Genomic DNA, 22,226 nt, shown 5'->3' with positions numbered 1-22,226 from the left:
CCATTGGTGGAGAAGCCCGGGGAAGAGGAGGAGGCGGGGCCCCTGGCAGATCTGCTACCCAGGCCACCACTGGAGGTGCCATCTTCTACTGTTTTAAAGGCCCACCCAGTTGTAATTAAGAAAATTAAAATGAAACAACTGCAGGCTCCTCAGGGGGAGGAGCAGTTCCCTCCCCAGGTTGTGGAGCACACCATGCTCCATCCCTATACCCAGGTGGGCATGAGCCTCCAGTATAGGCAGAGGCCATCAGAATCTCTGCCTACATGGCTTTTACATCTCTGGGATATGGGGGTGGAAAACGTTGTGTCAGGTACTGAGGTGACTCGAATGGCTTCCCTGATGACTCACCCTTCCCTCCAGCAACTGTTGCAAAATGCCTGTGACGCCTCAGGGAATCAGACACTCCTGGAATGGCTGACAGGTGCCATCAGGGTAGTTTCGCCTAATCAGGGTGATTTACCATATTTCCCAGTAGTTGTAAAACATATGCAGAGCTCCAACAGGTACTGCAGGAATTGGGTATAAAAAACATCATCTATAATATGGGCCCCCAGGGCGCTGAAGAGTTGTTCACTATAGGAATAAGAAACCTGGTGCTGCATACAGCTCCCACGTCTCTCTTTGGGTCCCTAGTGAATACTCTTGCCTCCCACCTAGGGCAACCCATAAATGAGGCTACTCATATATTAGCTGATCTGGGGGAGGTTGAAACAATAAGGGCAGGGAGGGAAGTAGGGGCCACTACTGAAAAGAGAGGTGCAAAGGACCCATGAAGGTCTCAAGGACCCAGATCAATTTGGGTTGATTTGATAAAGGCCAGGGTAGTGAAAGAAAAACTCAATGGGCAGCCCAATAGAATATTGTTAGAACTGTGGCAACAATTAAAGCCAGAGTAGCAGTTCCAGCTGCTGAGGTCCAGGACATGGAAACCAGAGTCAAGACCACATGCCTGGCCTGTGTCCCTGCAAAACTTCATGGAACACAGTACTCAGGATTCGCCTGGGCCCTCATCCCCACAGGAGGATGATTGGGCATCGCAGTTCAACTGAGGGGGGGGAGGGGGTCAAACTCCCCACCTTGGGGGACGTGGTGGGGACCATAGGCCACATGTAAAATTAGCAATTCATTGGTCCCCTGTGAATGTACAATGTGTCCTGCGCTGGTGGACACAGGAGCTGAGTGTTCTTTGATTTGTGGGAACCCTGAGTGTTTTCCCAGGACCCCTGCTGTGATAGATGGCTATGGGGGTAAGGCAATTAGAGTGAAGAAGGCCCAAATCTCATTGGGGATAGGGCGTTTACCCCTAAAGGAGTATACCATCTACATTTCTCCCATCCCTGAGTATATTTTGGGGGTAGATATCCTGCAGAGCCTGTGGTTACAGACCACTGCAGGTGGGTTCAGACTGAGGGTATGTGTGGTAAAGGCAGTTCTGAGGGGACATGCTAAGCACCCATGTGTAGCTCTCCCTGTACCTTGGGAGGTGACAAATATTAAGCAGTATAAATTGCCTGGGGGTGCACAAGGAAATTGCAGAAACTCTACAGAAGTTGGAGTTTCCTTTTAATTCCCCAGTGTGGCCAGTGAGAAAGCCAGACGGCTCCTGGCGTATGACTGTAGACTCCAGGGAATTGAATAAAGTCACACCCCCTTTGTATGCTGCTGTCCCTTGCATAGCAGACATTGAGCTGGGAATGTATCATTATGTAGTAGACCTTGCTGATGCTTTCTTCTCTATTGAGACAGCACAGGAAAGCCAGGAACAGTTTGCCTTCACGTGGGAAGGCCGGCAGTGGACATTCACTGTCCTTCCACAGGTATAACTCCACAATCCCATCATCTGTCATGGGCTTGTAGCCCAGGACTTGGCCACATGGAGAAAACTGTAAACAGTGTGGCTGTATCACTACATTGATGATATTATGCCCACATCTGATTCTCTCTCAGATTTAGAAGGGGCAGTTCCTAGACTGTTGCAGCATCTATAGGAAAAAGCATGGGCTATGAACAGCACCAAGGTTCAGGGACCCTTGTCTGTGAAATTCTTGGGGGTTGTCTGGTCATGTCAAACTAAAGTTGTTCCTGAAGCAGTTATAGGCAAGGTCTAGGCTTTCCCCACCCCTACCACTTTGGCAGTATTACAAGAGTTTTGGGGTCTTTTGAGCTACAGGAAAGTGTTTATTCTGCACTTAGCATAAATTCTGAAGCCCTTATACCGGTTGGTATGAAAGGGCATCAGATGGGACTGGGATGAGACATGTGCAGCTGTTTTTACTGCTGCCAAGTGCACAGTCAAGGCCATACAGGCCTTGAATGTAATGTACTCATCAAGGCCCTGTGAGCTAGATGCTTATGCAACCGAAGATGGTAATGGATGGGGTCTTTGGCAGTGGCTTGAATGGACACGCCAACCTATTGGATTCTGGTCACAACTATGGAAAGGAGCAGAAGTCTGATACACCTTGATAGAGAAGTAACTGGCTGCTGTGTACCACACATTGCTGGCTCTAAAGCCCATTGCTGGAACAGCTCTGACCAAGGTAATAACCACCTATCCCATCGCAGGGTGGGTGCAAGACTGGACCCAAAGGCCATAGAGTGGCGTGGCACAGACACCTACACTGGCCAAATGGGGCGCATATTTACAGCAGCTCAGCACCCTCTCTACTAGCCCCTTAAGTGGAGAACTCCAACGCTTATTAGGGGCAGTGACGTATACCAGTGGAAAGCAGGAAGAATTTGCTTTTCAGCCCTTGGTAGCCAAGACTCCTTATTAAGAGGGAAAAGCCCCTATACCTGAAGATGCTTGGTATACAGATGAATCCAGTTGTGGGCAGCCCCCAAAGGAGGGCTGTGGCTTTCCATCCTAAGACTGAGACAATATGGATGGGGACGGAGAGAGGAAGAGCAGTCAATGGGCTGAGTTGCAGGCAGCATGACTCGTGATCACCCAGGAGCCCTCCCCCATAGTTGTCTGCACTGACAGCTGGGTTGTCTATCGGAGCTTGACCCTGTGGCTACTGACATGGTATCATGCCAACTGGATGGTTGGTCACTGGCCTCTTTGGGGGCAAGAGTTTTGGCAAGACCTATGGGCCTCCAGTCAGACTGAGACTGTTACTGTATATCATGTGACTGGCCATTTATTTGCCTTTGACATCCCTAGGGAATGATGAAGCAGACACACTGGCCCAAGTGTGCTGGCTAGAAGAAAAGCCTGCCTCTGATTGTGGCCCAATGGCTGCACCAGCAATTACTGCACATGGGGCAAAAAACAATGTGGGCTGTAGCCCGTCAGTGGGACTTGCCTTTGACCTTTGAAGAAATCAGCAAAACCCAGAAGGAGTGCCTTGTGTGCTCCAAGAGGGACTTACACTGAGTCCCACAGCAACATGGGATCATAGTAAGGGGGCCAATATCCCTTGTCAGGTGGCAAATAGACTATATTGGGCCTCTGCCCATATCAGAAGGATATCAGTATGTCATGACTTGTGTGGAGGCGGCTACTGGACTATTGGTTGCTTTTCCTGCACATCGCACAGATCAGCAAACCACCAAGAGGGGCCTGGAGCATCTCTGCAGCCTATGGCCAGCCACAGGTGATTGAGAGCAATCAAGGCACCCACTTTACTGGACATGCATTACAAGAATGGGTGCAGCAATTAGGAATAAAGTGGAAATTTCATGTATCATATAATCCTACCAGGGCAGGCATGATAGAGAGGTATAATGGTTTGTTGAAATCTGGCCTGAAGTCAGACGCCAGCAGTCTACGGGGTTGGTCAGTTCGCCTATGGACAGTGCTGCAGCATTTGAATGAGAAGCCACGTAAAGGAGCTTTGAGCCCTGTGGATATGCTCACACACCTTGCTGCCTCTCCTATACAATTGTACGTCCAAACCAAAGAAGAGCTATTGAAGCCAGGATATGGCCAGCAGAGCAATATCCTGCTGCCAGCCCTACTGCATTAAGCCCTGGAGACACTTGAATGGACCTGGCCCTGGATATTTTGACACATGGACCAGCGAGGGCTGGCCCTTCTGGCACCTTGGGGGAAAGGCCTGGAAGCTGGCCTCGAATATATTCCTGGAGTAACAGCACAGTGGCCCCCAAAGGTCATGGTAATGTACCCAAAATGTCCAGGAGGTAAGAGCATCTTGCGGGGAGTTTTGTTTTATTTTACGGCCAGTGCATGTACCTCCCGTAGCCCTATATATGAACCCACAGGGAGGGGGGTAAAAGTCTGGTACACTAGACCAGGATGAGATCCCATTCCTACCACAGTTCTATCACAAGACCACTCTCTTGCATGTATTCAACCTGATGGACAAGATTTGCCTATGCTGGTGTCATTAAAACATGTATCTTATCACCCTGAGGGTTATTTTCACCTACAGTCCTCGTGGCCTGGATGCACCCCCTGGCTGCAGCTGCTGCATGATGATTGCTCTGAACCCTACAGAATGGATGGGCTATGGACTTAATCGGTATAAGACTTTGAACCTAGCTGAATCCTCTGGCTTGAGGACTGTCATGGTTTTATTGCTGTTGCTATTGTTATGTTATTAGTCTGGTCACAGTGCTCCAGTTTTCTCACCCATGGCCCATTGCAGAAGAAGTGGAATGAGTACATTGTAAGGTGAGATTTCTAGAGGGGTGGCCTGTGGGTAAAATTGTAACATTTCCAGAGTATCTCGCCTGGCTTTAGTGCATTTGCATATCCTCAGATGTGGAGAGAAGTTCATCTCCATGTCAATGAGTAATTATCTGGGCAACTGAGGGAGTGTGTGAACCTGAGAGGTTATAAAGGGAAGGGCGGGCTGGCTGGCTGGCTGGCTTGCTTGCTTCTTCCAGAGCAGAGGAGAAAGATGGCCCTGGACTGCAGTTTGTGAGCAATAAACGGGTTTTAGATGTTTTTTCTCCCTTTGACTGATTTCAGTTTTTAGAGGCATTTTGCCCGGGGATTTCCTCTCCCTCGACTTAAAACATATATACGTAAGTGTATGTTTGTGGATGTGTGTGCATGAGAACTTTATATTATATATTCATTTACTCCTCTCAGGAAAAAACAAATGTACTGTAAGAAAGGAAAAAATGAATCTTATAAGACTACAGTGCTCAGCTATGAATAATATTTATAATCAGAATAATAACAACACAGAATATTGATCTAACCAATAACAAATTCCAACCAATAACAATGTAACATACTGGGTGAAGGCAATTAGTCAATGGGGGATGGTTAAATCTCAGCCAGAATGTAAGCTAAGTAATCATGGTTATAACTGAAAAAACATGAAATAGCAACATATGCATGTTACTTAGAGATATGGAGATTCAAAGTTTTAAATGCCTCTAGAGAGGGGGGTGTTTTTTATAATTAGTCTTGTAGAATAATTGGCTATTTAAATTAAGTATGTGTACAACTTGGATAAAAATTAAAACAGTACAAAGAAATTATTTCAGGGCAGTCATTTCTGAGTGTATTAGTCAAAAAAAAAAAAGAGAATTGGTAGGAGAGAAATATTAAGAGATCTACTGCAAAGAATTGGCTTATATGCTGTGGGGGCTGGCTAGGCAGGTCCGGGATCCCCAGGGGCCAGTCACCAGGAAGGACAGGCTGGGACACGCGGGCACAAGCCGAAGCTGCTGTCCACAGCAGAATTTCCTCTTCCTCAGGGAAGCCTCAGCTCTGCTTTTAAGGCCTTTCAATTAACTGGATTCAAGCCCACTGAGATTATCAGGGATAATCTCCTTTACTTAAAGTCAACTGATAGAAGATGCTAATCACTTCTACAAAATTCCTTCCCATCAACACCTAGAGTCCTGTTTGAATGAATACCTGGAGACTGCTGCCCTGCCAGTTGCCACAGACACCTGACATCACACTGGGTAAGGCATTTACCTGCTGGCCTGCTCCATGACATGGTTATCCTGACACCATTCACTGGTGGTGGCTCTTGTCACTAAGGAATCCAAATGTTTCTCACCCATAAATATCAGGGCTCCATCAGAGCTCAAACAGCAGAGTGTACGTTAGGCTAGAATCTGAAAACCAGCCCACACCTCAAAGATACAATGTGGAAAAGCACGGAGCAGAACAAACAACTGTGGAAACTAGCTTTGCCAGCTCTTTACATAATGACTATTTTGTCTCTCTTATGGTTTGAAAACAAACAGAAGAAAAAATAAGAAAGAAACACCAGCAGCAAACGCTAAAAAGGAAAAAAACAGACAAACATAAAACTGACTTACCTGCCTCCAAAAACTGAGTGTAAAACAAAACAGAAGGAACTACTAAATCTGAGAGCTTAAGGAACTAGAGGGCAAATCCACTTGGTCTATGAAATCAAAAGCAGGTTTTCTAAAAAGATGAATGAAACCAAGTTTTGGCAAGCTGGCTTAAGTGACAAAAAGCAAGAGCACAAATCAATGTTAGCAATAAAACGGCACATAAGTACAAATGGATTAGAGATTTTTAAAAAATCATATGACAATAACAGGTACAGCTTTGATACAGTAAGTTTGGAAGCCTAAATAAAATGGGCAATTTCCTACAAAATCAAATTTTTTAAATGGTTCCAAAAACAAACTATGGCAATATTTGACAAGGCAGGGGGAAGAAACTTCAATAACAGCAATGATGGTAATAGTAGAAGCGACAAACACCTACTGTGGCACAAAGCGCTGGACACTTTTTTAAATGCTTCTTAGATGCATTAGCTGGGCCAGTCCTTACAACTCTGTGAGGTAGGTACTAATGTTATGTTTATAACACATATACATATTTTACAGTTGGGAAAATTGAGGCCAAAGAGGTGAATAACGTGTCCAAGTTTCACAGCTAATTCACCCAGGCAGTGTGGCTCCAGAGTTCACTCTCTTAACAGAGAACATAATCTACTGCCTCTCCAAAAGGCAACAGCCCCAATTTTGTAGATGAGTTCTACTAAAATTTAAGGGAACAACTAACTCTGACATTATATCTAGTACTCCAGAGCACAGAAAAATAAGAAAATAGCTACCTAACTCATTATATGTGATACACGAGGACAGGGGCTTTAGACCAATGTTACTTAAAAGCACAGATAAGAAAATCCGAAATGAAATAGTAAGTGGAAACAAGCAATTGGCTAAAAGATAACACTCTTTGGCCAAATAGGGCTTATCCCTTCTACAAGGATGCTTCAATATTAGAATATGGATTTGAAATTTTAACATCTTGAAGAAAAAGAAACATCTCAGTATGTACAGAAAAAGTATGCAAAATTCAACACCTATTTGTGATTACAAAAAAGCTTTTAGCACACAGGAAACCAAATAGTCACAACAAAGTCAGCAGCAAACCATTCAATATTGAATATCTTGACTAACAGATAAAATAAAGAAAAGGAGAAATATTAGAATTGAGAAGAGACAAGCTGTCATATAATATATGCAAAATAACTGACTAACAAAACTTTAAAAAGTCAGCAACATTACAGACTAACAAAATCAGCATCCAAATAGCTTTGACTTTTTTGTACAGTAATTAGTAATTAGAAAATGAAATAAATATAGACCCTTAAAATAGCAACAAAACACAGGATCTAAAGGAATGACCCTAATAAAAAGGTATAAACTCCTTAGGAAGAAGATTACAGAATTTCACTACAGGACATAAAGGAAAACATGAATGGAGAAAGATGAAAGGGAAGAGCCAATAGTTAAAAGGAGACAAGTCTCTCAATACTAATAACCTTAATTCAACCTCACTCAATACTCCCAACAGGATTTTTCATTAACCTCATTTCACAAAATGATTTTGAAACTCATATCAAGTGCTACAAATGCAACATTAGTCAAAACCACTTTGAAAATCCTAGAAAAGAGGATAACTGGACATTAAGATTTTTCATTACAGAAATTTAAAAGTATGAGTAGTATTCCATTGTATGGATGTACCACAATTTCACAAATTCACCCAAAATGATATACATTTGGGTTGTTTCCAGTTTTTAATATTAGAAATAATTATGCATTTTATCATGCAGGCATATATTCTCATTTCTCTTGGGTAAATACCAGGGGTGGAATGGCTGCATTTTATGGTAAGTGGATGTTTAACTTCCTAATGAACTTCTGAACTATTCTCCAAAGTGGATGATCCATTTTACTTATTACTCACTTTCAGTATATGAGGGTTCTAGATGTTCCACATATATTTATTTCATTGTTTTGTTCATTCTGGACATTCTAGTGGGTATGTAGTGGTAGTTTATGGTGGTTTTAATGTGTAATTCCCGGATTATACAGGAATTACACATTTTATTAATTTCACATTATATTAATGTGTAATACCCTAATGCATTTTTTGTGTGTGCTTACTGGCCATTCTTTTACCTCTTCTCTTGTGAACTGTCTGTGTAACTCTTTTGCCATCTTCTTCTGTTATTTGTCTTATTATTAAGCAATTCTTTATACATTCCAGGTATAAGTCTTTTTGTCTGAACAGGTTGCCTGTGGTGTCTTGTCATTTTCCTAATGGTGTCTTAGAAGAGCAAAGGTTTTTTATTTTGTTGAAGTCCAATTTTTAACCTTTTTATTTCATGGTTCTTGCTGTGGGTGCCATGTCTAAGAAAGTTTACCAATCCCAAAGTTGCAAAGATTTTCACTTCTGTTTTCTTTTAGAAAATTTAGAGTTTTCAACTTTTACATGGACACTTATGGTCCATTTTTAGTTAACTTTTAGATAAATGGGTGCTGTCCATTTTTGACCATATGGCTCTCCAGTTATTCCAGCACTATTTGTTAAAGAGGCATTTTTCACTGGATTACCTTGGCACCTTTGTCCAAAACCAGTTGGCCAGATAATTGTGGACCTATTTCTGCACTCTATTCTCCTTGAACTAATTCCAACCAATAATAACCCACTTTCATCAGTGCTCAGTTCTCTTCTGTTTAGAAAGTAGGCACTTGGCTTGAGGATGAATGAAGAGATCAATCTTGTGGCGGTAGTGCAATTATTGTGTCTGAAGTAACCAGAGTGGGACACCACTGATAGTCAGACACCAGGAATTTCTGCCTTCCCTTGCACAGTGCTGAGGTGATGTTGGCAGGGGAATGTGGAGGACCTTGTGAGTGATTTTTTAAAAAGTACTTGTCAGTACAAATCTCAAATTAAATATAGTTATGCTTGAGCACATGTCATAGAGATCAGTGTCTCTATTGCTGATGGTGGACTGAGGAAAATATGGGTTATTGCACATTAGGGAACCTACAGCATTACCCAATCTGAGCTGAGCTGAGAAGAGCAACCCTAAAGGCATTTCCTGGACACTTCAGTACTGCCTAAGCTTCCAGAACTAAAGGCATCAAAAGATCCACCAACTTCCTTAGAAACCTCTTCTCTAGTTCAATAATATCAGCCAGCTTCCATTCAATAGTTACATGCTAAGGATATCACATACATCTTTTTATTTTGTTTTCTTAACAATCTTACAAAGAAGATGTTATTATTTCCATTATACAAATAAACTGAGGCAGAGAAAGGGCTGTCACCTGCCCAGACTGCTCCAGTGAGGAAGTAGCAGAGCTGGGATCTGTCTCCCTGACTTCAGTGGCCCCACCCTCAACCATTAGGCCACACTGCCTCAGAGCACTCACCCGGTACTCAGGGGACCTTTAGAAACTTGCTCCCTTGATGAGGCACTCGCCTCAGAAGACCTGAGACTGACAGGCCAGCTGGGTGGGTGGCATCTCTGTGACACTCCTCACCTGCCCCAAAACCTTTACTGCCAGCCCCACCATTCTCCCTCATTTCCTTCTGTTAAACACCTCCTGCATCAGAAGAGATACCATAAAGAATGGGCTGGAAAGACTGCTAGGGGCAGGCAGAGGGGAGGCAAGGTTTGAACTTGAGGTGACAAGAGGAATTGAAGGGATGAGTGTCTTCACATAGAGCACCTTCAACAGTGGTAGAGGCTAAAGGGGAAAAGGAAGGATTTGAAATAAAATGCCTGGGTAGGAAGTGGTAGGCAGGGAGTGACTGCAGATACCAGAAAGAGAAGGAATGAGTATAGAGGTGAGATTTCCATGAAGTGGGCAAGAAGGAAGCTCAAAGATTAACTGTGGTAAGGGGGAAGGCCCTGAGTGAGAGGGAAATGTACTTTGTACTGAAAACAGGAGTGTGGGAAGGAGGCAGGCCACACTGTCCCCATCCTCTCTCCATAAGGCAAAGACTCACTGAGAGTAAGATAATAAAAGGCCCAGAGTTACAGCTTGAGAAGGTAGGAGTTACTGGGCTGAATGCTAAACACTGTGCAAACCCAAAAGCCTACAATCTAAGAATCAGTCACTTCTGCAGGTAGAAGATCCTTGGCCAAACTTCTTGTCTGTGGATCTGCCAGTGCTATCCTAAAATATCCTTTACAAGAGCTTTACCTCTAGTTTTGTTCAAAAGAGTGGAAGCTCACCTGAAGCTCTTGCAGGAACACCACTGACCTCCACCAACTGCAGAGGCAGGCCATGCTTCGTGTGTGGGAGACATTCAGCAGCTCTTGTTGAACAGATGCACCAGTGAAAGATGATGACCTCCATGCCAGAAACCACCTTCACATTCAGGAAATGACACATAGCTAATGACTGATGCCTGCAGGAAAATGAACAATTGAGAGGGGCTCCCTTTTACTGCCAGAAGCTGCTTTGTCTGGTGGCCAGAATGGAATCTTCGGCAAGAACTTAGTAGAGATAGTCTAGGGGAGGCTTAAAGGGCAACCTTGCTACTCAAGGAAGAAGAATCAAACTTATGCTAAGCGATCATCTTTGATCTACAACACAAAGTTGTTTGCCTTTCTTCCTTTTGCTTCCTCGTCCTTTGCATCTTTCTCTCATTGCTCCTTCCTCCTACACAGAGACACCAGTGTCAACAGGAAACAAAGATGTGAGAGACATCAGGTGCCCCTGGAACCTGTGGCTCCTGCTGCTGCTCTGCTGCAGCAGCCGCCTGCCCCCCCCACCCCCCCGCACCATGCCTGGTGCCTTGTCCCCCACAGCCTGCCCTGCCATTCCCACTCTCCCTTCAGATATCACATGGGGGGTCTGCTCCTCTGGGAAGGCCCTGGCACACCTTCCTCACCTCCAGGCTCTACGTGGAAGCCTTCTCTGTGTTCTCATATGATAGTTTTCATCACAGCCTTTATCATCCTAAACCAAATGTTGTCAGTTAATGAGACTCTACCCCACTGCGAGCTCCTTGGCAGCTGTATGAAAAGTCAAGGGTTGAGGCACTCCCTAAATTGTGAACTCCTTGTGAGCAAAACCCAGCCCTATGAGAGGTCAAGAGCTTTGTAGAGCAATGTAGAAACTCTAGCCATTGGTGCTATTTTACTTTGAATCCCCAGTGCCTAGACAGAGGGTCTGGGCATCAGTAAACATTCAAATGGTAGCAACTGTTACCAGTATCAACATATTGCCACAGATTACTTATTGCCAATCTGTAACCATTAATTATTTTAATTATAATTGTAATTACTGTTATTGCCACATGACCATTTAAGGAGGTTGAACGTGGACACTGGCCAAGAGCTCAAGGCAAAGAAGCGAAGAGAAAGCTCACAGGCAAGGATGAGACTTCTAGGGCCTTGGAATCAGGACCAGCATCATCTCCTCCTTTTGTACAGCATAATACATTATACAGAATTTCCACATCCATTACATCATTTAATTCTCATAATCTCTGTTGTAAAGTAAGTAGGTAGCCAGGCACGCATTTCAAAGAGCAAACTAGTGCTCAGAAAGGAGACATGATCCGCCGAAAGTCACAAAGCCTGTGAGTGGTGAGTTCAGCTTAGCGGTCTTCAACAGCACGCTGAGTGTTCTCGGAAAGAGTGGCCCAAGGCTGGCTGCACACCTAAGCCCAAAAGAGGACACCTGCAGTTCCTGGCAGCCAGGTGGAGGCCAGTGCAGGTAAAAGGCACAGAAAAGCTCAGTCTGAAATTACCTAGGGCCACAACTCAGGGAACTGACTAGTGATTCAGAAATATCAAAAATCAGAATGTTAAGGGCAGCAGCCACCTAGTAGCAGTTTTCTAATGCCAATTGTTTTAAACAAATTGCTCATCTGATCTTTATTATAAACCTCTGGCATGAGTACTATCTCCATTTAAATATGAGGAAGCCCAGAGTCAGTGGGACTAAGTGACGTGCCTGAGGTGGTCACAGGGGTAAGGGACAGAGAGGAGATCCACGCCTCTGACAGGTGAGCCCACCAGCTCCACCTACGTCCTGCCATGCTAAGCACCTTCCTTAAAGTGCTTCCTTGCACGCCATTCCATGCACCCCATGACTCCCCTCATTCCATGCTTGTCCTACTGTATCTTCCATTGCTTCTTAGTCAACCTGCTTCTGAGTTTTTCAAAAGACAAAGCAATAGAATGAGGTTGTAATACGAGGTGGAGATAACAGGAGCAAGCAAAATGGCCAGGAATGGGACCAGCTGGGGGCCAGGACACCTCCCACCAGCACTCACCTCCAATAATGGCCAGACCCGTAAGTAGTGAACAGCAAGACCACATGAGCCCACAGCACCAGGAGCCCAGACAGCCCCGGACTTGGAGATAAGGCCTCTGCCACCAGCCAGCTGACCACCTCAGGAAGATTACCTCCGCTTTCAGAGTCCCCACATCCTACCAGCAAGGAGGAACATACCTTCTGTCCCCTCTTACCAAAGCAAGCCGAAAGGACAGTGTATCAGGGTAAAAACAGGAAGAGGGTGATGCTCCTTTCAAAGCAACCCACAAACACTATTGCTACACATCTGCAGCAGGTGCCCTCTGCCCCGACTTCTAGAACAATAAAGTCTTGGAGAAGGCTCTCTCATGATCTGTTTCATTAACAATCCAATGTTCATTAACAATCCAACACAATCACCTGCAGGCTGTGAGGGAGCAGTGTGTGCCACATGCTCATACAACCACGGATTCCCATTCTGGGGCTCCGGGCTGGCCTGACTTCTCCAGCTGGACACCGAGTGGCAGGGGACACCACCAAGGCTCAGATTCAACGTACTTCTTGTTTGGGATGTTCCTAACTATACAGCTTTTTTACTTAAAATTCACCCATTCTCTCTCTCTTGCATGTATTCTCTGAGAATTGTGCACCTGACATTAAAAAAACAAAGCTGTCCAGGAACAGACTCAGGTAAGTAAAACTTCTGACAAACCCACAATAACAACTTGTTAGAAATCACACATAAAAAAGGCAATTCTGCAGCTGAGGGCCAGGATGCAGCTGTAACTCAGACCTAAATTCCTAATATCAAGGCCCTGAAGACCCCTGGTTTCAACCACCAAGGTCACAAGCAGCCAAGAGGCATGCTTTATTTGGCCTCCATGAAACTGTCCACCCATTCTCACCAAGAGTCTTCAAATATTGTCAGCTAGTTGCCAATTTATTTCAGAGTCAATGTAAGTTTCCACTTTCTCTTGAGATCTTGGAAGATCTGACAACTCTGAGTCCACATGCCTATAGCGCAACTCCACTAGAGGGCAGATGCTTCATCCGGGCACACACGTAGGCAGTTCCAGTTTTCAGGACTGGCTTCTGTGAGCACCAAGTTAAGGCTTCTAATTTAGATGAGGCACTGTGGACAAATGCTCATTTTGAACATTTTGGCTGCTGCAGGCCAGGAGTCGGGGGTCTGGCTGTAGCCTGCTGGCTTCCCCCAACTTCTAGAGTAAAGAGTGGGAAAGAACCCAAAGACTCAGGATTGAGACACAGTTGGCTATGAACCAGCAGCACTTACCTGACCCTCCTGTGCCACCCAGCCAATTAGAAGGCTTTGCCCCGGTGATGTGAGCTCACACACGTACACTACTTTCTGTGACTCCAAAGTGTTAAGAGAACAAAACAAATTGGAAAAACCACCTGAAGTCTTTTCTTCAGAGTTCTGATGTGATGACCATAAATGGGTGTGATTCTTAAATCCCACACCAGGATTGACAAAAGATGCAGTGGGTTTGAGTTTTCCAAGGACAGGGCCAGTCTCGTGCAAAATCGTAGAGCTCTTCATCCTTGCTGAACCCCACCTGGGCTAAGGCAGTAGTAGATATTTATACCTCCGGGTAGCATTTCAGGTGGTGAGCTTCTTTTCTGTAGAGTATTTGCACCACAGGTTGTGAGACTTTTTGGTTAAAAATGGTTCCACTACCAACAGAAAACAAGGAGAGCCTCTGCAAGGGTCTACGAGCACAGTTACCCAGTCCACATCAAGTCAGTCCAGCTGCAAATTAATTTTTAATGCTTAAATGAATGTCTCAACTAGGCTCGTGCTGAAAAGTCCCACCAATAAACATTTCTTAGAGTGGAGGCATGTTTCCATTCCCTGTGAAATGCAATGCTCTCTGACTGACATCCTAATTAATCACACTTAATGCTTTCATGTCCACCTAATGCTTTCAAGTATCACCTAAGATTCTAATTCTGACAGAATGGAACACAGGATGGCAAGTTTGATGGAGGAAAAAATGGGAAACTCCAGGATCCCAGCTGACTAGGAAGATTAGAATGAGACAGCACAATAGTGAGATGAAGAGCACAGAGTGCAACAAACCCAGTAATATTTGCTTCAGCTAGCTCTGCTTCTGCAGAAGACTAAACACTAGAGGTAGGCACATTCCTACCCTGGCATCCATCTTTCTTCCGTGTCACTGGATATCACAGAACAAGCTCCCAGCTAGCTATGATGATAAATAATAGTGATCCTGGGGAATTACTAAAGGCATGGTTCTGATCTCAGCTGGGAGCCGGGGGCAGCTTAAAGCAGCCGCTTTAATACCTTTACTAAATTCAGTATAACGTCCCTTGTGTGCACACACACGTGCATGCACGCACACACTCACAAATGCCTTACCCCCAGAAGTATTAACATTTATTTTTTTAAAAGCAAAATTACAGGTCTAGTCATTTAGGCCGTATGTAAAATGGTGCACATAGCAAAATTCAAAACAGATCACATCCTAAGAGAAGAGCCCATATTTGGCATTTAAATCACTGCAACTTATACACAGAGAATCATTGTAATGGCAGCATCTTTATCTACTGTAGGTAAATTGGCTGCCTTCTATGAAGATATTCTGTTAGGAGGCTGTAAAAATATTTTTTTTCTCAGCATTCATAAGGGGAGGGGAGAAGAAAGAATTGGAGTGTAGGTAATAACTCTCAAAGCAGTCAAAGACACACCAATAGGAAACTGTGTCCTCCAGTTACTGCATCCAAATGTCAGTTGGACCAGGAAACCTAATGTGAATAGATTTATGTATTGAACTGAGGTGCAAAGGAAAAAGCAATTTTTATTATAACAGTCATTGAAAGGATGCAGAACAACAGATGCACACAACACAGACTGGATCACTCTGCTATATAAAAACCACCCCATTTCTTTTTACATAAAAGACATCTTGCCTTAAAAATAGTCAAAAGATCTAAAGAGAGAGACACAGAACCCAGTAGCAGTTCAACTATTTGAAGTCTTTTCATCGTCTCCAGTGCTCCTCTCTGCCAGCTGGAGGGTGCGGAGTTTAATACCAAAGCGTGGAGGCTCTGGCATGAGACATCCCGAGTCATTCACATTCTGAAATGAATTCTTCTGGACTCTTAAATGCTGTATATTCTCTCCCCGCCTCCCACCCCCCCACCCAATTTCCCCAGTAAATCTGCAGTGAGAGGTCACACAGGAGGCTGGCGCCTCCAGGAAAAGTTGTTAAGGAAGAAAGACCTTACCACTTCTGGGAGCAGCCTAGTTGAGAGGTCATGGATGGCTTTGACCACTATACATATGGATGACAGAAGGAATATCACCCCCAAGATGACACAGGCTCTGCAAAGAAACAAAAACATGGAGAATCTTAACTACTGATTTACACAACGACAGTGACAATGACACAACCAGAGGCAGTTTGACCCAACCATAAGTCACCACACTCCCACAGTGGCCACCCACAGTCCCAGAACTGATACTGAATCATCTCCAGGAGAATACAGTCCCCAGTCTTATCACCATATCAACCCCATTTTGGAAAGGGGCTCACCAGCCTGCATAATCTCACAGCATCCCATGAATGCTGGCATGGAAGGGCCTTCAAGGCCATGAAATCCACCACCACCACCACCACCCGGGCCTGGGAACTCAACATTCCACTCCGCCAGGTGGGCGGTGCGGAGTTTAATACCAAAGCGTGGAGGCTCTGGCATGAGACATCCCGAGCCCTGCCATTTAACATGGTGCTTGATCTCGGTCAAGATACTGAACCTTCAGCCTCTATTTTCTCACTGTCAGATGGGAATATTTCCTATCTGAAGATGAAATGAGAGAATGCACAGGCATAAAAAAGTAACCCATTAATGTCAGCTTAAACAAAGGAAAAGGAGAGCCCACCTTTCTGATAGGATGGATAGACACCTTCGGATTTTCCCACAGGGAAAAAGGAGGGATGATTTCGTAATGACAAAAGACAAGAGTGTTCATGGCTAGAGGGAGCAATTCTTTAAAAAAAAAATGAGAGGAAAGAAGGCAGACTGAGGTCAACCATGACACCCAGCCCAGGAGGCAGCAGGAGCAAGTCAAGGCGAAGGTCAAGGGTAAATCAGAGGACACACAGCCCGGAGGGCGGGGTGGGAGCTGGCAAGGAAGTCCTTAGGGGCTCGGTTGTAGAAGGTGTCTCTGGCAAGCCAGACACAACTCAGGGAAAAAAGGTGGAAAGTCAAAGTAAACAAGCAAATAATGATGGCAATACAAGGGTCAAAATGGCAAATGAAAATGAAAGAGAAAATACAATGACTGCACTTAGCCCTACATCATTCCTGTCTCAACCTCATGTCTCCAACGCTTGGCAGCCTCCTTAGCCCCCTTCCCCAAGCTAGCAAATAAAATCATTTTTCGTGATCCACGTTGGGTTCCCTTCTCTGTACTAACAGAATGTCCCAAACTGCCCCCATAACATGAAGTGGTACCTACTTAGAATCCTACAAACCTGTTCCCCCAAACCTAGACATCAAAAATAAGCCGGTAAGAAAAGAAAAAAAGCTGGTAAACAAGGCTGCTTGGAGTCCACATAGGAGGCTTCTAATCCACACTCTAGCTATAGGTTTTACTCTTTGAAAAACACAGAAAAGAAGGGATCATTTCAGGCAAGGGAAAAACACAAAAGAACATAGAGATATAGGAAAGGTAGTGAATGGGCTGGGGCTCCCAGTACAGGCTTAAGCAGAAGGAAATCCTGGCCCTGCACACCAGATCATCTGCCATGGGTGCCATACATCCTCATAATGAAACGTACACTCAAGGGGGAGACAAAATCACTCAGGCAGTAAGTACACACCAATTCAGTGGCAGGAGTGCAGAACACCCACTCGAGGTAGTGAGCCTGGGGCTGGCAACCACGGTCCTGGCAGGGCAGTGGGGGTGAAGGGCGCATTAGGCGGGAACGAGGCACACCTACTAGGAGCCCTTTAATGACAAGATACTGGAGCAAAACCAAAGAATCCCAGGGCGTGGAGGATCAATGCTCCCAAAGCAGCCAGCTCCTGAGTCCCAGCTGTGCCCATAGGGAAGATGGCTATGAAATAACCATTTCTACCTGCAAGCTAATGGGACCGTGAGAGGTCCATTACAGGAAAAGAGCTTTAAAACCAGGAGAGGCCTCCAAGGTATGTCTTGTGATGTGTTTTTTTCTCCATTCAAACAACTCCTAAGTGACTAGCAGAGACTCTCTCTGATTTACCCTTTCAGATCAATTCAACCACCAACTCGGTGCTTCTCAACCCTGCTGGCACACTGCACTCCACTCACCTAGGGAAATGTTTTTTGATGGTTGCCCAGGGACCACTCCAGTTCACTTTTATCAGAATCTCTGGGGTGAACCTAGGCATTCGTATTTGTTTAAAAGCTCCCCAGGCAATTCCCATGTGAACTAGGGCTGAGAGTCCCGGCCTAGACTCAGGTGAGGCGCTGTCCTCCGGGAGCTCCACTGCGGGGGTAAAAAGCCACAACTCTCTGGAAGGCAGGCAGGGAGGGAGCCACCATCCCAGCTGATGAGGAAGGAATGGGGTGTAATGGTCCCAGAGAGGCTCGCAGTGTATCTGTTCCCCAAGCAGCTTCCTCCCCCCAAGACAGGAGGGCAGACAGCACTTGGGTGCCAGACCTTCTACAGACGATTTACCACAATATCCTCAAAAAGCCTCCATCTCCACACTCCTAAAGGCGGAAAGGAACAAATGTCTGAGCATCTTCCTGACAGGTTAGAGCGGTGCTATAGGAAGCGCCTTCCCTGGATGGCTGCAGGCACACCTCTGTAATGCCCAGAAATGGATTTGGATTTTGCTTACATTTCATAAGGAGATGAGTAAGTATAAAGGATGCAATGGGCTCCTTACATATTATTTTGCTTAAATATCTTTAATCAAAACCATATGACAAACCCCCTGAAGGGCAAGAACCACATTTGTGTATCTCCGTGCCTGGCACATAGCAGGTGCCCCATACGCATCTGTGCAGTGACTGTGATCATTAACTGATTAAGCAATCACTAGCTGATTTGTGCATTTCCCCCCATGGAGCTTCAGCTTACCAAGGGATAGGAAGAGGAAAGACACTCTCATTCTTTGGCCCAAAAGCCTTTGGAACTGCCCACATCATAAACAACTCTGAAGTGAAATGATAATCAAAAGAAACTGATGATATGGATTATTGGAGCTGAATTTTACAGAACTGTAATCATAATTTCTTCACAAATGTACCTATGAATATGCCCCAGATGTTTTTCAAACCTATTCTCTTCTTCTTTTAAATGGGTTGCAAATTAAAAACCAGTCACCCTTCCTTCAACACTGCTGGGATCTTATGTGGTGGAGCCGCTCCCCCAGCCTAGAGCAGCTATTATTAGCAGAGGGTGTGATGCTATTTTTAAACATTTTGTTAATAATATATTGTCTTTACACAGCATCTTTCTCCTCAGGCACTCAGAGTTCTGCACATCAGCTCATAAATGCCCTGGAGGCCACTCACCAGACCTGGGTCTTTGTTTCTCCGCTATTTTATGGGTTAGGAGGGGGAGAGGCATGTTCCCTAGACACAAGTAGCCAAAATGGGGGAGTCAAAGATTAGGAGGTTTGACCAAGGTCACCCCAGGAATTTAAAGTCCAGCCAGAAATACAACCCAGGTCTCCTGATTCCCTCCCAGTGGCCAGTCCCGGTCACCCACCTGGCCACTCAAAGGCTCTGGGCATCCACATCACATCCTCACACCACTGCCCTGGGGCTGCAGCAAGATGTTTCCAAGATGAAACAAAGATCTGGGTTAGGAGCAAATATTGCAAAGAGGATTGCTTCTGAATCTGCGAGTGTACGCTGCTTCCTGGTCTGGGGGAGACAGGCAGGGGAGCAGCAGAGGTAACCCCCGAACCAGCACACCCCGGCCTTGCCCTGCAGCGGCAGGCCTGGCAAGGAAAGAGGGCAGCCCGTGGGCCTGGCAGCATGGAGGGGCCAGGTCACTGGAACGAACGTAGACTCCTCCCTCCTGCACAAACCCCAGAGGGGGAAAACCTTCAGAGTCAGAAACAGGCAAATGACCAACCACCCCTTCAGCATAATCCCCCACCAACAGAAGCTGAAGCCGAACTTAAGTTCCCATAGAACCAGTGGTTGTCAAAGTGTGGGGCATGGATCAGCAGCGTCAGTGCCACCTGGGCGCTTGCTGGGGGAGCTGATCCTCCAGTCCTCCCGGACCCACGGAGTCCAAAACTGTGGGGATGGGGCCCAGTAATCTGTGTAGTTCTGTGTTTTAATAAACCCTTGGGTGATTCTGGGACACACTCAAGTTTGAGTCCTTATTAGCCTTGCTAAAAACATTTAATGTCTGAAAGAAGACCAGTAAAATCTAAAGAAATGGTTAAAGCCACTGACACCTTTTTTTTTTTGCTGCTGCTAAAGACTGCAAAATGCTACTTGTGCACAGTACTGTAAATCTATGAATACAGCAGGAAGCATTAATTTTTGCCTCCAAAATTCTAAGAGCAAAACCTAAGGAAATATACTCTCATATCCAAAATGATGTCATCTGAATGTCTGGTCCCTTATCAGTTGTAGTTTACAAACCTGTGGTTCACATTAATAAAGTCCAAGTCTTATTTCAATTCTATTTTCTATCAGACCCAAAAGGCCCAAAAAGACAGTCTTCTAATCACCCCCTAATTTACAAAAGACCTAAAACACAGTATCCCTGGCAATTAACCCAGTCAGTCCCTAGCTTAAAGAGTAAATGTTTTGTTATTTTTCACCCTCATGTCCAAAGTACTTCTAATCTGGGACATCATTCAGATATGAAATAATGAAAAATAAAACAAAGGGAAGGAAAAGTGATCAACAAATGGCTATGGGCCACTGCTCTTCCGCTGTAATGGCAATGCCAGACATTTCACTCACAACTCCCATCACTAGCACACCCACGCCCCCCCTACTGCAGGACTCCCTCCCCTCCTCCGCTTGACTATCCCAGGCTCAGGACCTCTCCTCTCTCCACCCACACCCCCGTCTCTGTCCTCCAGCTTTGACCACCCACATGCTGCGCTGTGAACAGGCTGTGGTGTCGGGGAGGGTGACCTGCACCAACGTGGCCAGAGCTCTCCACCCAAGTGGCCCATACCCTCTCCACGGTAAGAGCATCCATCTCCTCAACACAAAACCACTAAAAACCTCTTCTTACTCAACAAATGGCCCTTTGCTTATCTTTGCAATAATACACAAGCTGACAAAAACCCACTCGAGTAAAATTGCATTTAGATGGGGCATTCTTCCTGGCTTCCATTTTTTAACACAAGGGATTTGTTAAATAATTAGATTCTACAGCAGCACAGTCCAAAAGAATTTACTGTGAAAGGGGCATCATGCCTTCGGTACCTTCTACCAACCAATGCGCCATTTCCCTTCTTCCCTCCCGCATGCCCCCAGCTCCCCAGGTTCACATGCCAGGCCTCACTCTTGTTCTCATCTAACATCAACCAATCCCAGCCACAGCAACGGCTCCACCAGGGGTAGCTGCAGTTTAGAAGCGGATTGAACTTTAGTCATTCAGATTTTAAGGTCTACATGCCAAGCCCTGAGGCGAAGGTAAATGAAATCTATTTCCAGCTTCCCAAGGATAGGAAACATAAAAATCATTATGGGACAGTCATTACTTATGAATGTGAAAACAAGTAATGGACAAGGAACAAAATGAAGAAAGGGGTCAAAACAAAACACAACCTGGAGACAGAGTGGGAAGGAAGGATGACTCCACAGAGTGAGATTTCAGCTGGGTCTAGACAGACAGAGACAGGAGTCATGAGGCAGAGAAACTGGAAGCCTGTGGAGGTCACTCTGAGGGGAGGGCAGCTGATAAGCAAAAGGGTGAAGACACAGCACGGTGGGGCCCCACTTCAGTAAGACCCAAAGTGAGCTGCTGTTCTGGAAAACCTGACCTCAGAAGGGCTTCACCACACAAAGAAGGTCCCCCTGTGTCCTGAAAGTCCCCTCAGACTGGAAGTCCCCTCAGAACAGCAGGCACAACACACATGGCACTCACAATGAATGCAGGTGGCCCACAGAGCAGCACGGTACAGTTAGCAGTTACATATTTTAATACATACAGGGCAAAAGTCACCAGGTGGGACACATACATCTGAGGCTGGGGAAATCTTCAGGAGGTCACTGCAGGGTTTACACAGGGGAAGCCCATGATGTGACCTGGGCTTCACGAAGACCCTCTGACTTGCAGTCTGGCAGGGCTGGGGCAAAGGAAACTAGAAGCAGGGGAGCCAGCTGGGAGACAATGCAAGCAGTGCAAGAAAACAAAATGATAAGTCCCTGTGCAGGGGCCCTGTGAGCTGCCAGAGACCACGAGGGCCAGACACCGAGGAGGTAGCAATGATGGCACTTGGTACCAGCTGGATATGGGCAGCAGAGAGGATACAAGACAACCCCAATTTTGAGACTGGCCCAAAGAGGTGTGGCAAATCCAAGAGCAGGAGACACGAGGCTGGAGTCAGGAGCTGGTAGGGGAACTAGGCTGGGACTTGATAACCTTAAGGAAGAATGTCCAGACAGACAGAAACTCAAGCTTCACCAAAAGGATATCTCCTGAGCCTTACCATCCAGGCCATTTTCCCGGGGCTACTGGGCTCACTTTGCTTACTTTGCTTTTTCTGGGGCGTGG

General features: G+C 45.5%; 1 protein-coding gene across 2 annotated transcripts in view; it reads right to left on the bottom strand.

Moving 5' to 3' along the window:
• TMEM163 (transmembrane protein 163) overlaps nucleotides 1-22,226 on the bottom strand; it is a 236,331-nt gene that overhangs the window by 18,857 nt on the left and 195,248 nt on the right. Inside the window, exons 5-6 of one of the 2 annotated variants that reach the window (XM_036886673.2) lie at nucleotides 15,760-15,856; nucleotides 15,352-15,579 (exon numbers count right to left, since the gene is read on the bottom strand). In XM_036886673.2, coding sequence (XP_036742568.1) covers nucleotides 15,388-15,579; nucleotides 15,760-15,856 — 289 coding nt within the window. In that variant the 3' untranslated portion in view covers nucleotides 15,352-15,387. Of the gene's footprint in view, nucleotides 1-15,351; nucleotides 15,580-15,759; nucleotides 15,857-22,226 lie in introns of those variants that run through there. The other variant, XM_036886672.2, reaches the window with a different exon arrangement.

Source organism: Manis pentadactyla, chromosome 8 (genome assembly GCF_030020395.1).
Source record: "Manis pentadactyla isolate mManPen7 chromosome 8, mManPen7.hap1, whole genome shotgun sequence".
Taxonomy (NCBI): Eukaryota; Metazoa; Chordata; class Mammalia; order Pholidota; family Manidae; genus Manis; species Manis pentadactyla.
Note: the sequence above shows the minus strand (reverse complement) of the source record. Positions and strands in the feature narration are given on the sequence as shown.